The 17055-nt window shown below is 35.2% G+C and overlaps 1 protein-coding gene and 1 non-coding gene across 4 annotated transcripts in view; both read right to left on the reverse strand.

The window, feature by feature from the left end:
* The window catches only part of LOC135195911 (uncharacterized), a 27717-nt gene continuing 10662 nt past the window's right edge, over positions 1-17055 (reverse strand). Inside the window, exons 3-7 of one of the 3 annotated variants that reach the window (XM_064222501.1) lie at positions 8391-8674; positions 3531-3609; positions 2570-2652; positions 1856-2065; positions 1-425 (exon numbers count right to left, since the gene is read on the reverse strand). In XM_064222501.1, coding sequence (XP_064078571.1) covers positions 312-425; positions 1856-2065; positions 2570-2652; positions 3531-3609; positions 8391-8486 — 582 coding nt within the window. In that variant the 5' untranslated portion in view covers positions 8487-8674 and the 3' untranslated portion in view covers positions 1-311. Of the gene's footprint in view, positions 426-1855; positions 2066-2569; positions 2653-3530; positions 3610-8390; positions 8774-17055 lie in introns of all 3 variants that reach the window. The other 2 variants (XM_064222446.1, XM_064222547.1) reach the window with 2 other exon arrangements.
* Positions 15235-15306, reverse strand: Trnaw-cca (transfer RNA tryptophan (anticodon CCA)). The gene has a single exon. It is a non-coding gene; the product is annotated as a tRNA-Trp (tRNA).

The following is a 17055-nucleotide window of genomic DNA, read 5'->3' on the forward strand; positions in this document are numbered from 1 at the left end:
TCGAAAAAAACGCTTTATTTCAAACATAGACAATACTCGTAAGAAAAGGTTGCTACATAGTACTATTTCAACAATACATACACATGAACATAAAATCCTCTGAAGGTAAAACATTTCCATTTCAGGGCAACACTTCCATCGTAAAATACTCATCGTCTGTGAAATAACTTCGTGCTGATCAACACAAATGCGTTTTAGTCTTCAATGTTAGCAATGCACAGGTAAAATTAGACGCAATGGCGTTAACAAGATCTCTAAAAAAATGTTTTGTGACAACTGCAATGTCACATGCAATATTCAGTAGCATCGGCCTATTTGGGAACTATAGGCTCACTAGTTCTAGTTGAAGCTTCACTGCGCGCACTGATACGAGAGCTAGGCCTACTGCTTTCCCTGGAGGGTGGTTGATTTTTCCTAGTTCTGGCCTGCGGAATGAGAGGATAAAACTGTCAGTAACCACAGTAGAACGGAATCCACACGTTTCTGGCAGTAGACAAAATGACAGAGACCTATTAAATTCAGTTTTCGTCTGAGGCCAAGCTTAGAATTGGGGACAGTCGACTTAATACATCACTCTGTACGGTATTTCCTGTTACGGAAGCAAGCATGTAGTTTGACATTGGGTTCGGTCTAATTTCCTTCAAATAAACAAAGGATTTGTCTATTAAACATTGGGGTCGGTCTAATTTCCTTCAAATATACAAAGGATTATTCTATGAAGTAACCAAAGATTGTATCACGAACACACAAAACATCCTAGGAATATGCACATTCAGATGAATGTTAAGACAACAAAACGTGTATTAAGTCAGCAAACTATTTATCTTTGATAAGAAACCCTGGATTTATTCCGTTTACCATCAAAACTAATAAAATTCATAAATCTCGATAAGGACTGCGTTTTTTTATCACAGCTTTGTATGCATAGTGTGATAGGAAGACAGCTGAGGATTAAATCGGGAGGAATGGGGGTGGGGGCGGCGGTAAAAGAATATCCTTCTAAAAGGAAAATAGGATTTGATCACTTATTCAAATCTGAGATTGACAGATCTAATTTGAGATTGACAGAACGTTCTAAGTAAAAAACGTTTATCTATTTCTTGATCTTTAAGGCTTTAAAACGAAAACAAACAGTTTTCAGTAGCCGTGCTGATATTGTGCTTGGCGTGTAAGCCTAATCTGTACCCAGTAATCCAATCTGATCCAGTACTCGGCTATCGGTTGACGACGTGACCGATAGAGGGCAGAGCTATCAAGAGCTGAGCAAACTTAATCAAACCTTGCTGTAACAAAGCCCACAGTCTGAAGGCGTCGTTTTAGTTCGTGGAACTTCCATACTCGTAATTTAAAAGTACCTGGCTATGAAGTGAAAGGAAATGCCCTCTTCATACTTATAACTTTATATAAGTTCAGAAATGAAAGCAAGGTGAAAAATTGTGATTGCATTTTGTAGGCCTACAATGATACCCTTACGGAATGAAATTTAAAATTAAATGCCAAAGGCCAATCGCTGGGACCTATGAGGTCACTCGGCGTTGAAAGGGAAACAGAGTATAAAGGTTTTAAAGGCGTGATTGGTGGGAGGGGTGGGGGTAAACCTCGCAGTTGGACTTTGAAATAATTGTCAGAAGGTGGAAAGTAACATACGAAGAGAAGAGATAACGAACGTAATTGCAGTTAAAAGAATGAAAAGGGTTGCAGCTAGGGGCGAAGGGACTCTGCAATTCACCCTGAGTAATGCCTACATTGCACAATGTGAGGCACAATGTGAGGCGCACTGACGGCTCCCCTAAACCCCCCCCCCCCATTAAGTAACTGCGAGAAACCCAATAATTGACCAAAAAATATTCCTTACCCTGGGATCGTTATCGCCGATGCGTTTGATGTCTTTGGAAGCAAACTTGAAGAAGAGGATGTACAGGAAGGTCGCAACGCCGCAGATTGTAGCCGGGATGACGTCACTCACCAGCGAGAACCACACGATCAACATAATGTTAAACATGACGACCACCATCGACGCCAACCACCAGAGCCACTCTGGGCCTTTTGCTTCTTCGTATCGTCTCTGAAAAGAGCAGCGTGATCTTTGTATTCTCTGGAGAAGTTAAAAAAACAAACTGGATCAAATTATTTTTTAGAAAGAAAGAATAAAAACCCTCTCTGAGAAGTGAATAAAACTGTTCTCTGAAAGGACGGAACAAAATCTATGCAAAGTGAATAAGGGTTTCTTTTGAAAGAAGGCATACGTGAATCTCTAAGAAGTGAACAAAACTATTATCTAAAAGGAAAAAAAAATAAATTAAGAGAAAACTAATTAATAAGATTATCGTCTTGAAGCATGAATACCATAAACCGGTCTCTATCGTCAAATACAAACCTATAGTACTTATAATTATTAATAACTTTACAAGATTTCATCTCAAATGTTGATTCTCACCACCAACAGTAGCGATACAAAAAAAAAAAAAATTATTTTACAAGCAGCGCTAAAACAAGCCAATAAAACAGTTTCAGAGAACCAATATCAATAAAAATGAACTGGCAGTTACCAGCACCCAAGTATCATTACCTCGAAGAGAAGAAAAAGCACTCTACCGGTGAGCCCCAAGTAGACGGCGGTTATCAGAATCATCCACGCGCTGCCAAAAGCCACTGTTGAGAAATTAATATTTGTTAATAACTGACATGTGATATTTGAACTCTTTTTGTTACTAACAGAACTGGCAAAGATCAACCGCCCTTCCGTAGACATCCTTAAGATGTTAGTTGATCGTCAACTTGTGCAATCTGCTCAAGTAAAAAAATTTTTTTTAAAATGATTATTTGTTGATTTTGTACATAAATTACATATATTATATATGTATTGAACTGTAAAATAAGCTTTAAAATTTTTATATAAAAAAGTTTATGAGGTTACATTAGGCTACTTTTGTCTCCTGGTATTTCAACTACCAGAATAAATGTGCAACGGTGCACACTGAAAATGTGCTTCCTCATACAAATCCGTTAGCAAAGAAAATTTATATTTCTTAAAGAACAGTAATGACTGCAGACAGTCTTCAAAGAAAATTATAGACAATACGGAACCAGCCCAAAACCTCGAAGGATAACCAATGGAAAATCCTTAACATCATTAAAAAGTAAAATACTGCATGGCAATTTCATGTAATGGTATTTGGAGATCACACAATTTTACCAACTAAAGTACAGGTTTAAATTAAAAGCTTGCTTAACTGAAGTAGAACTTATAATCTTTGCTTTTAGTAAATAAGTACTCATTCAGTAAAGGAGGCTTATGGGAAGGCTTATGGAACACCGCTGGTCATATAAGGAATTTGGAACATCCAAGAAAGTAAACTGCATTTTTAATGACATTCATTTAAATCTTTAGACCGATAAATTGAGAGGCCAAGATTGAAAACTGTAACATTTTTACAATTCAACACCTAAAAGTCAGAGCAAACCACAGAGAGAGAGAGAGAGAGAGAGAGAGAGAGAGAGAGAGAGAGAGAGAGAGAGAGAGAGCTTACCTTGGTAATCGTTGTAGTCCTCGGAGATTGAGAGCGTCAACATGATTGTGTAGAGTGCGATCTGTCCCAAGGCCACGAACTGGAAAAAGGTAGAGAGGAGGAATTACAATTTACAAATTCCACGAACAAAAACTTCCTCTTTTAAAAGTCTCATACTTCCACATGGTTACAGACGACTGTGAACCATGAAAATATGTAAAACTCTGACATGAATTTATAATTCTGCAATATAGGCGAGCTTGTGTATAGTACTAGGGCTGTGTATAGTACTATACTCTGTTATCTGTCCATCCGCCTGTGGTGTTTGCGTGTGGTAACACTGCGTCCCGGGCTTTAAACAGTTACATTGCTTACATTCAACAATAATAATAATATCCTATTTCGAATATTAACGGTGTAATTCGCATACAGTAATTTATTAAAACACTTTTCAGTTGCAAATGTACTCCTAGGTATCCTTTTAGCGTAACTATTTAAAGCCCGGGACGCAGTGTTACCATGCGCAAACACCACAGGCGGGTGGACAGATGGAAAAAAACAGAGTATAGGCAGCCCTGAGTTTTAATATATACATAACGCACCTATTGTCCAAGTTAAAGACATTACCTGACAATAACGGCAAAAATCTTTAAGCTTTAATGAGTTACGAATAGTACCTGTTACGGTCTATAAAACAAGCCTTACAATCGAAGTCAATTGAATAGTCATATATATATATATATATATATATATATATATATATATATATATATATATATATATATATATTTGTGTGTGTGTGTGTGTGTGTGTGTGTCCTTTTTATCTCTTCTAAACAACACTATACTGTGATTTAGTTTCCTCTGCATATATCCTATATCAGTAAACTGCTCTAGATATTTGTAAAGTATACACTGGAAATCACGAGGCCATGATGAACTAAGAGATTATCTTATTCTGATGAGCTTTCTTAATACCATTCACTTATATAACACCACAACGGATGAACCCAAGAGTGCATTTCTCTCTCTCTCTCTCTCTCTCTCTCTCTCTCTCTCTCTCTCTCTCTCTCTGATAACTACTGTCCGTCTGTAGGATAAATACTGGAGGGGTCGTTGTGATTTTGAGAAAGCCGTTTCTAGACTCGTCAAGACATGAGGAATATGATTTCATTCATTAAAATCCCATTCTACAATCTCCTTTCCTGATAAGTACCTGAATATGCAATGTTCCGTTTATAAAAGTAAGAGGTCCTGGTAAGAAGAAAAATTAACATTGTAAAATTAAGTAAATACTATGAAATCTGCATTATTGTATTTTCTAATAAAAGATAAAAAAAAAATAAATAAATATATGTCCTTGGATGGAAGATTAAACGAAACTACCTAACATCTATCCTAAAACTGCTGTAACATTAACACTATCTTTACAAATAAAGTCGTAAATATTCTGTAAAATCATATATTTAATATGCAAAGAGAACTATAAAGTATATACTTGACATTAAACTTCATTTTATTAAATCAAGAAACCACAACATTTCTTGGTTAACGTTGTCATTGTTAGTATGACGAGTCCGAAGGTCCATACAAAACCTCCCATTCACTCCTTATCATACCTACATACTGGCATTATCTGGTTTAATCCACACTAACCTGGCCAACACAACCCAAAAATTGGGGCTCTAATATTTCACATTTTTTCTATAATGATTTTTATTTGATATTTTCATGCAGAAGTAGTTCTTTAACTAACAAAATAACTTAGGCTACCACCTTAAAACATATGTTGGCCTAAAAAACAAGCAACTAAAAACAGCTAAATTCATTTCTAAAGTTAGAATGTGAATGTATTCTATAAAAAAAATGTTTAAATTCAAAGCTAGCTTACGGCTATTTCAATATCCGATAATTTTTTTTACTGCAAACTTTACATCGACTGGAATGTCCAATTAATTAATCTACTGCAAAACTACCTAAATTAATCTAGTGAAAAACTATATTTCGCAAAACAATGAATGCCATGAAAACGGACTACTCCCATTTCCTTTCAAAAGGTGAGCTGCCATAGAACTTGCAGCGCTAAACTAGTGTAAAACTAAAGAGTGAATAATAGTATTACCAGTATAATAAACAATTCGCCCTGAAGTCACACCTACGTTAAGAAGAGCGTTCACAAAATGATTCGAAAAAGGACTTTGGAGCAGGCTTGGGAAATAGTCACAACAACAATGATGATGATTTTAAAAATTCACGTACTAGTACCAGAGCGGACTAATGTGAAGCAATATCATAATGTGACCCAAATTGACAATGTATATGTGTAAGCATATGAATCATAGGTCAAACCAGGTTTAATATATATATATATATATATATATTATATATATATATATAAAAATATAAAATATATATACGTATATATATATATATATATTATATATATAATATATATATATAATATATATATATATATATATATATATATATAATCCTATAGAATATATATATATATATATATGTATATATTCGACCCCCTTATGTAGTCATTTCTGATCCTATCCTCTTGTCACCCCAGACATCCACCTAAGCATTCTTATATCTGCCACATCCATCTTCTTCTGCTCTGTTTTTCTCATGCTTGCTGTTTCCGTACCATACAGCATTGCTGTTCTTACCACTGTCTTGTGAAATTTTCCTTTTAACCTAAGCGGTACTCTTTTGTCACAAAGAACTCCAGAGGCCCTCCAGTTGTTCCAGCCTGCCTGTACCCGGTGTTTTACTTCTTCCATACTTCCTCCAGCGTTAACTAAAGATCCCAAATACGTAAAGTTATCAACTCTCATTATTTGCTCTCCACCAAGCTGAATACTTTCTCTATCATCCCCCTCAGTGGTGGTACACATATATTCTGTCTTAGATCTACTTATTCTCATTCCTCTGTCCTCCAGTACTTGTCTCCATCTTTCCAATTTCACTTCCAGATCTTCCCTGCTCTCTGCACACAGAACAATATCATCCGCATACAATACTGTCTCCCTTACTTCCTCTATTATAACATCCATCACTATGTTTAAGATAAATGGGCTCAGAGCCGACCCCTGGTGTAATCCTACTCTCACCTCAAAACCTTCTGTCTCCCCAACACTGCTCCTCACTCATATATATATATATATATATATATATATATATATATATATATATCTATATATATATATATATATATATAATATATAATATATATATATATATATATATATATATATATATATATATATATATATATATATATACACTCTATTAATCCTGGGTTATAACCTGATCCCCAACACAAGCCTTACTCGATAGAAAACAAGAGGGCAAACAAATAGTAGAGTCTAAATGAATATAAAACTCATATATCACAAGAAATAAGAGGCGACAACTCCTGCTATATTTCACACAGAAAATGGTATTTTACATTGAACAATTATTGTGTCTTAATACTAGAACATTTAATTTTTCTCTGATTTAATGAGGGATTTGAACGCTTCTGACATCTGTTTTCTTAGAAAATAGGTACTTGGAGACGGTGGGAGCCACCCTTATGCGCTTCGATTTGGTTGTACCAAATAGGAATGGAAGATTTTATTGTGGAAAACACAAAAGTATTCACATAGTATAAGGATATTATCCCAACGGACAGTTCTCATCCAGATTCATTTAAGTTGAAGAATTGTTTCATTCTCGTAATACCACGCACTGGGGTACTTACTGGTAACCTAGGTGAGGTTAGGTCATTTGCTAAATTACTCGTAATACAGAGGACTTTGATAAACTACTCTTAATATAGTGGCCTTTATATGGCAACCTAGGTGAGGTTAGGTCATTTGCCAAACTACTCATAATTCTCGGGGCCCTTTTTATATGGCAACCTAGGTCAGCTAAGTCAATTGCTAAACTAATCGTAATGCAGGGGCCTTTATATGGCAACCTGGTGAGGTTAGGTCATTTGCTAGAGACGAAATTCATACATGTTCAAAATCATTCTTCACAACAGTTAAATCATCTCAGAAATGTTACAATGGTTCAAAATAACATTTTACCCAAAAACTAACAACAGACTATTCATCCCAAACCTTCCTAGTCAACTGAAAATTAATTTGAGTATTTGTTCAAAATTTCAGCAACATGGCTGGAAAAAAATGAATAGGCTTAAGATGCACAAACGTATATGATATTGTACGTAAACGGCAATGCTAGGAAATGCATGATACAATTTGTCTCCTGTAAGTCTCAACTATGACACAGAGGAGGATGTCATTGTCTGATAACGTTGGCCAAGTGTCAGTATGAGCCCTTTTTCTGACGACCGACCCGGCTGGCAGACGAACAACTTTTAAGTTTTACATGGCTAGGCTTGGCCTAGCCCTGTTCTTGACTTCACTTCTCAAAACTTTATTTAACTAAACAGTTTCACGACTATATAGTTCATAAATGCCAAAACATTCAGATATTCCCATTTGGCTAGTGGACAAATGGACCATAAACACCTGTTTCTGCGATGTAAAATAAATAAATAAATAAATAATAATAATACTGTTTAGACTTGCTCCTAATGGAAATACTTCAAAGATGATTTAATGTATTGAGTAGGAATAGGGTAGGTGACTGAAGTTCACAAAAATGGTGGTTCTCCTATGAGTATAACGTTCAAACTAGGCCTAAACCTAATAAAACGTTTACGAAAAATCGGCCGCTTACACTTGTAACATTTTCCGAGTATATCCTACAGCCCCTAAAAACAAACAAGATTCAGCAAATGAGACCACTAACAGAAACTTACAAACCTGAACAGGTGGCATGGCATCAAATGCCTCCAAAAGGAAATCGCTAGACTCACCATGCACACTATGCCAAAGCAGTACACTCGACGGCGCACACCGACGATGGTCGTGTTGACGTCGGTATTTGCTCGGTTTACGAGCACTTCCTCCATGACGATAAAGTGTTTCTCCAAATAAAATCTTGAGCCAACACTCCCTCGGATTCACCAGTTCACTAAGAGGACCAGTACCAAGGAACCTTCAACCCGCACTGATCTGATCTCTGGAAGTTCGGAACAGCGCCATCCTGGTACTACAGCGCCACCACCAAGCACCAGCTCAACTTCCTGTTACGATGTCTCTGTTGGAATCCAAAGATTGGATAATACTTATCGTTCGTAAGTGATTCGTTTCATCACGCGTTTCCTTGCGTAACGGAATGAAAACGTTCGTAAGCTTCCTACGAAAGAAAAGAACGACTGGTTATTTTGGTAGCAAGAAATGAAACAGCTGATAAGCACAACATCGGATTTTATCTATCATTATCAGGGTCCTTGATAAGATTATCGAGGTTCATTTGCTCTTCTTCGATTAAGAAATATGACAGGTACTACAATCTTATGTTGTTGTTGTTGTTGTCGTTTTCAAGTCACATTCACTAACGATCAAGCAGAAATCTAGATTATTTTTGGTTTCAGGAAATTATGAGGATTAACACGCACTTAAGTTATAGCACTGGGATTCTGTATTGGAGAGTGAGATATTGCATTCTGTATTGAACCAATCAAGGATGCCATTTGTTCTGTATATGGCTGTCTGAACATCATTATTTTAAAAATTACTTATACCTATTTTTCAGACAATCCTGCCAGACTGCCAAATTATGCCTTTGTCAATGGTTGCCTTAATTCGGTACGGGTAAAATACGCGACATAAGATGAGTATACATATACATATTTCATTGTCTACGTCACAGCATGTCATTTAGTTTTGAATTTCTACAGACTTAACACTTCACTGATAACTGACAACTTGGGAAGTGATCTTCCAATCCTCACCAAATATGAAACATGATTCCTCACCCTCATGATAGCTGCACATTGCCTCAGAATGCCCCTGAAATTGGACATAATTTCAAAAGCATACATACAGTGAGAGAGAGAGAGAGAGAGAGAGAGAGAGAGAGAGAGAGAGAGAGAGAGAGAGAGAGAGAATCAAGTGTATCACGCACCATATCGCAACACTTTATCCGTATTATTATATAAAAAATGCACTCGGTGCATTTAAATATGAAAATTTGGTTGTGGCCATGATGAAACAATTCAATTGTTGACACAAGTCAGTAGACTAGGACTTTTAAATCAATAGTTTGTCTTCCCTAGTGGAGGAGTAAGGTGCATATAAAAAGGCCTGGTGTGAGCCTCTGGATTCGTGCAACCAACGAAGACGATTTGGACATCGGTTTTCTTGATGTCAGCCTAATACTTTGGGGGTCATAATATCGTCGCTTTAATCTTTTATAAGACACTGCGATATTTTTCGTCTTTTACGACACTTCTTTGGATGAAAGATATTTCAACGCTGTAATCTTTTACGATACTCCAATAATTGGTCCTTTATGATAATTTCAGTCGTTCAGACTTAAAATAATTCACCGCTTGCGTTACTATCATCCAACAGACTCGCTTTTACACACCATAGTGATAGACTGCGATTCTAAGCGTCTAACGAGTGATATGTGCTGGGAAATTACTGCAGGTGTTTTAAACATGTGCGCTCTCACAAGTGCGACCGAGGAGTTGGTAAATGCAGACGCCCGTGAATGTGAACTATTTTGCAAATACAAATGCATAGTACGTGTTTGTGTGTGGGTATGTTTTTTTTTTTATAAGCAAATTACATGATATATATATATTATATATAATATACTATATATATATATGTATATATATATAAATAATAATTATATATATATTATATATATATATACATACGATCTATCACTGGAGACTGTCTTGTCTCACGTTGTAACCGAGTTGGAGGAAGGATTAAAACTGTGACCAAGTGCTTTAAATTTTCTCACACTTCCTCGGGGTCAACGAAACCAGTGTAAAAATTAAATGTTTGAGAATTCTGGTTGAATGGTTACCATTACGCGTTAAGGAATGTGGCTCTGTATCTGACCCAGCAGCCAAAAGTACGATAGACTCTGTATCTGACTCAGCAGCCAAAAGTACGATAGTTATTTTATCTAAAAAAGCAGAAGATATATGAAAGTTGATGTTGAACAAGCCCAAATATACTTTTTTTTTTTAGCTGAAGGTAAATATCTAGAGCTGATATCAATGGAGCTCATCGTTATTGGTGTAGGCTCATACACCTCACCCACCAGAGGATACAATTCAAACTGACCAATCACAAGGGGGAAAGAATCGCCAATGATATCAAATGTGAATATTTGCTGTCAGCTTTTAAAAAAATTAGTCTGAACACAAACAAGTAAGAAATGCGCCGAAGTGTCTTCATCGCAATAGTTTTCTGTACAGTGTATAATGTTGTATGAAACTCAACCACTGCCCGTGTTGTTGGCACCTACTACAGAGGTGTCAGACGCATGACCATAGCTAACTTTAATCTTGAATAAAATCAAAACTACTGAGACTAGAGGGCTGCAATTTGGTATGTTTGATGACTGAAGGGTGGCTGATCAACATACCAATTTGCAGCACTCTAGCCCCAGTAGTTTTTAAGATCTGAGGGCGGACGGACGGACAAAAAGCCATCTCGCAGGAAACTATAAATAGAATTTAACTCTCGCTTCAATCACTCCAAAAACTATGTATTCAAATCCGGTGACATTTTAAAAACAATCTGATTTCTGTACCTTATTTAATCAACAGTTTGCTTTCCAATATTGATGAAAGACTGATTGGATCTGGACTCATTTTTATTTCTCTCTCTTGGCCTATGCTCTAAAAGGTCAATCGTTCGCGATGAATATTTTCGATCTGTCGAAATGTTCTGCCGTTCAAGTTTCTTATCGATCTTTATCGAATTATACCACTTTCGTAGGTCAGTATCTTGATTTTTCTTATATCAATAAATAAATATAATGCTCGTGTTTGGTTAATATAAGATGGGGTGATATATTGCTATCTAAACCAATCCGTCTCATTGAAGCCTAACATAATTAGTATATATATATATATATATATATATATATATATATATATATATATATATATAAAGGTATAAGCCACGAAAGATAAACAACGGAGATTCTTCAAGATCTTTCGACTCAACGTCCTTTACTTAGCAGACAAACTGACTTACATGAGAAATTGAGGGTACAGGAAAGGTTGTATAAGTGACAGATAGGAATTATATGGAGATTAGTACCTAGAATTCGACACACATGGAGAATAGGTAACCTTTCCAAACAAGCATAAACATGGGTACAATTTAAGAACAAAAAGATTAAGTCCAACTGCTCAGACACTGGGACAAGACAATTAAAAGATTATACAGGGCGACAGCTGACCACATTCAGATCTTTGGCAAACAAAAACTTATTCACAAAATATTAAACATAGATATAAAAAGAAAATATCTCTAACTCAACTAACTTTTATTAAGTCTGAAATTATATCTTTGAGATCATTCTTAAACATTACAAATACAAAGGTCTAAATGGATTTATCATGTTCCAAACATTCGTGATTCAGTTACACACACACCACCACCACAGAACACACACGACACACACACACACACACATATATATATATATATATATATATATATATATATATATATATATATATAAATTATTCATTCATATAGTATATACATATCAATATAGATATATATCTGCATTATATATATATATATATATATATATATATATATATATATATATATATATATATATATACATACATATACATATACACTATATACATAATAAACGAAAAACATGAAAATCAGAGAAATGAAACTGCATGGGCTCCTGAACGAAGGAACACAGAATCGATCTGAGGAATTCCAGTGGAAGGGCCAATCAAGGACCAAGACAAGGAATTTCATACATTCTTCTCTGTTTCCAGAATCATCCCCGTTTTTTTTTACTTGACCAAAAGAATGATAATTATAATTATTGTAGCGGGAATTGTTCACCCGCTCTTGCCTGCTTTCATCAATGGTGTCATATTCTTTAATCAAATGAAAGTAACTTTTTAAACCTTATTTCACGTTATTTTCTCATCTAAGGAAAAGTGAACATAAAGTAAGCGTCGAAATCCGAATTAAAATTAAACTAGGAAATCTAACTTTAATAACATTATTGCATAAAGGTGACCACAACTGAGATATTATCCCTTAAGAGTTAATGCCTCAATCATGACAATTTCTAAGGTAACAAAGAAATACAGAAATTATGCCAATATTAGTATATAATGGTTACAAGAAATGAGCTGTTCCTGTCAGGAATACTCATAAGACATACCCAATTTCATGACAATTTCTAGAACAAAGAATACAGAAATTATGCCGAATATAGTATAAGAGTTAGAAGAAATGAGCTGTTCCTGTCAGGAATACTCTAAGGACATACCAATTTCAGTCTACCCGGAGCAATAACAGAGCATAAAATTATGATACGCCCACATGAAGATCACTGCATTCCAGCATCAGTTCTCTCTGAACAAGGATGTCAGCTCGGCCATAATCAGAAGACCCACTGTCTACGCATGAGAATAGAATATAATATCGAATTTAGACCAAAGGCCAACCACTAGGACCTATGTAGTCATTCAGCGTTGCAAGCGAAATTGACAGTAAGAAGGTTTTAAAGGTAAAATAGGAGGCAAACCTCGCAGTTACACTAAGAAACAATTGTTAGAGAGGGTGGAAAGTCACGTGGAAGTGAAATATTAACGGCGGGACAATTAAAGCGACGGAGGGGGGTTGCAACTAGCTATAGGCCGAAAAGGCCGCTGCAAAAGACCATGTAGCTAGGTACTGCCTACAGTGCACCACGTGAGGGTCACTGACGGCACTAGCCCCCTACGTGGTCGAAGTAATTCACTTTAATAATAAGGCGAAGACATTCCTAGCTAAAGCAAGCCACAGGTACCGTCCGTGGAATAACTGTGCTTTTTAAGATAGTTACTCTTCGGATTTCTTCTGTTCGTTTTCTCTAATGTTTCACAGTAGAAAACGAAAATCAATGGCGGAAGTAACTGGATTCTCAAGCCTACAGTCTACTATAGATTGAGGTAACATTAGTAATAATAATTTTGCGTTGTTATAATGGAGTATGATAAACAGACCATTGCTTTTACGCTTATTCATACTAATGTTAAGGATAATTTAATATTGTCTGACTTTTTTTTCTATTTACTCTCTCCCACTCTCTCTCTTTCTGTCACCCATGGACATTCTCTTTTTTGTAATACTAAGGCTTAATTCGAAAATGCCCCGAATCCTTATATGAAAGTATTTGTGGATGATGATAATAATAATAATAATAATAATAATAATAATAATAATAATAATAATAATTAATACTTTCGTGCAATTTGTTTGATGATAAATGGGAGTCTATTCTGTGTAGTACATGCTGAGAACAATATTCTTAAACAGGTAATCATTTAATATGTATAATTTATAACAATTGCTATTCAAACTACTTCATACTTCCAGTAAATGTGAAATATAAGCATATATACCACGAGTAAAAATCATATAACAGGTTAAAATCATTCCAATCTAACAGGTTTTGTCTAGCAATTTAAGACATCATCAGGATTATGCTTGTCTTTACTCTCCCTGCAGTATATATACATATACATATACATATATATATATATATATATATATATATATATATATATATATATATATTATACATACACACAAGACCACTTGAAGAACTAAATGTGAAAAAACTTATTTTATCTTAGGCTATATATATATATATATATATATATATATATATATATATATATATATATATTATATGTATATAATGCGAAACATAACTTATTTTAAGGTGCACCGTACTATACATATATGAGCATGCGTATTCTCTCTCTCTCTCTCTTAGCTATTTTGCCACATTCCTCTTCTTCTATACGGGTTCCGTTTTTCCTTATTTCGCAAAATTTTTTGAAATTTTTTTTTGTCCGTTAAATCAATGACATTCTGGTTTTCCCAAATTGTTGTTATGATGACGATGATGTAGATTATGGTCCCTTTCGTCATATTTGTGTTAACACAACTTTTCGTAAATCAATCCGCAATTATAATATTGGTCTTGTTCGAAATGAATTTGGTCACAACTTTTAGCGTAAAGATTTAACACCAATTCATTCTTTAAAAGTAAAACTGACGAAAAAAATTGAGTCATACTACAACAAATTTAAACGTTTGTGTGTAATAAATATAAACTTTCGCAAATAATGTATCTACTTTACTCCAAAACACTGTCATACTACAATAAATTTAAATATATGAAGTAGTATATATAGATCCATTACAAAAATTTATTTACTCCAAAACACAGTCATATTACAATAAATTTAAATATATGAATGTTGTATATTTATACCCATTATATAATTGTATTTACTTCAAAACAGTCATACTACAATAAATTTAAATATAGAAATGTATAGCATATATTACCATTACAAAATGTGTTTACTTTATTATAAAATATGCAAGAAAGTATCTACTTTACTCCAAAACAGTCATACTGCAATAAATTAAAATGTAGGAATGTAGTATATGTATAACCATTACAAAAAGTTCTTTACTTTACTCCCAAACAGTCATACTACAACAAATTTAAATGTAGGAATGTAGTATATATAAAACCATTACAAAAATGTATTTACTTTACTCCAAAACATTGCACCGTGACCCCGGAGTGACTCGAACACCCAGCCTTCTGATCTGGAGTCAGACGCGCTACCATTGCGCCACGAGGCCGCTGCCTTCGATGGTGTCAACACAAGAAAGATTCCCGACATCTTTTACCTTCTTGCCGCTAAACTTCTCAGATTTACGGAACGTTTATTTCTTGGTTGGTTTCAGCCTCGAAAATTTGGGTGCTCGCGCTACGTGGTTTTCCACAGCTTTTGACACCCATTGGTCAACGTAGGACTGGTAATTCTGACGTTAAATTAGATTAGAATTGTTGAAAACTTTTGGCGACGACGGGCTTTAAAGGGATGCCAGAAATAGCGCACTCGTGACGTCGTATAAGACTAGTGACAAAACGGAGTTGTGCGCATCCCCGTATTCCAGTTCACTTTTATGATACGTATTAATAACTTAGCAAGAACACTCGACGTAAATATTGACGTTATTTGTTTCCTTTGCTGTCAAGTTTGACAGAATGGTACCGAAAAGATGCCAGATAGCTCGTTTCTAACTCCGCTGAATATATCGTTGGTCTCCTTGTGGTTTGGATGGGATTAAGCTTTATGCCAGCCCGGGTCCTTGTCCAAAGGCCGTTTGCTTTGCAATAAGATGTAAAAGGAAGTAAAATACTTGTTGTGGACCTCTGGTCTCTGCAATTCATAACGTACAAAAAAAATTGTCATTTGATTACGCTGGCATTCAGAAGCCAGCACGGGCTCTTGTTAGTATATGCACGCACTACTTAAAAACGAAGTTACATGTAAGTGAAAACGAACAGCTGGATGGACTGCATTCTCGAATATGTCCATTCTCAGGATTATCCTTAACCTAGTCCTAGAGGTTAACCCTGAAAGTACACCTTTTTGAATTAGGATCAAATACCTCCTTCGGCAAGATGGGAAACGTGTCAACGACGCTAAAATTATAGGAAAGTCTCCTCAACCTTTCAAAGCTAGAGTATAGGTAGCTATATACCTAGACCCACGGTCTAGGTATATACCGTGCCTAGACCGTTTTAAGGTAACCCGTAATACTAAACTTAACGTTCCGTCGTATTCGTGCAAAATTTATCTTTAAAATGTTCTACTATTTTAAATTTTCATTTTTAATGGAAGGTGAATTATTAAGTTTTCATTTTAAATGAAAGGTGAATTACCAGAAAATGCATTACGGTTATCCTTCTGAGAAGAAACCATGGAAAAATTTAACTGTATATTAGAAAAGCGCGTTTATTTCTTACGTTTACATCAATATACTGGTCTTTTGTCTAGATGTTTGTAGCCACAAAGATTATTGCAGAATTAACCGTTTGTTCGATTTTCGTATTTTCGTATTTTGACCTGCTTCGAGTTTTTATGCTTCTGTCTTCATTTAACGTTTGATCTAAAATGATTCTTAGAATAATATACGGTTACGCTAGACGATCCTACAGTATTCTCTCTCTCTCTCTCTCTTAATATTATTAGTTATTTATTATTATTGAAATTGAGCAAAACCCATATGAAATAAGCACACAAAATATACTACGCGTGCTTAACCAAACAATATATCTTTCACGTGGATTTCATCTATAGCATCATGACTCACACGTGTTTACGAACAATTCAAAACAAGCAATAAAAGACCCCGAAAGGATTAATAGCTGTTCGAGAGGGGAGGATTAAGAGAGGAAAATTGCCAGATGATAATATCAAGTCTGGACAGGGAGGAGGAGAAGCTGGTTTGTTGATCAAGCCTGACTGCCTTCTTGTTTTTGACGAAGCTGGCGATAAGCCAGCACGAGCTCCTGCTCAAAGAGCAGCCGTTAAGAAATTA

The sequence above is a fragment of the Macrobrachium nipponense genome, chromosome 11 (assembly GCF_015104395.2).
Source record: "Macrobrachium nipponense isolate FS-2020 chromosome 11, ASM1510439v2, whole genome shotgun sequence".
NCBI lineage: Eukaryota > Metazoa > Arthropoda > Malacostraca > Decapoda > Palaemonidae > Macrobrachium > Macrobrachium nipponense.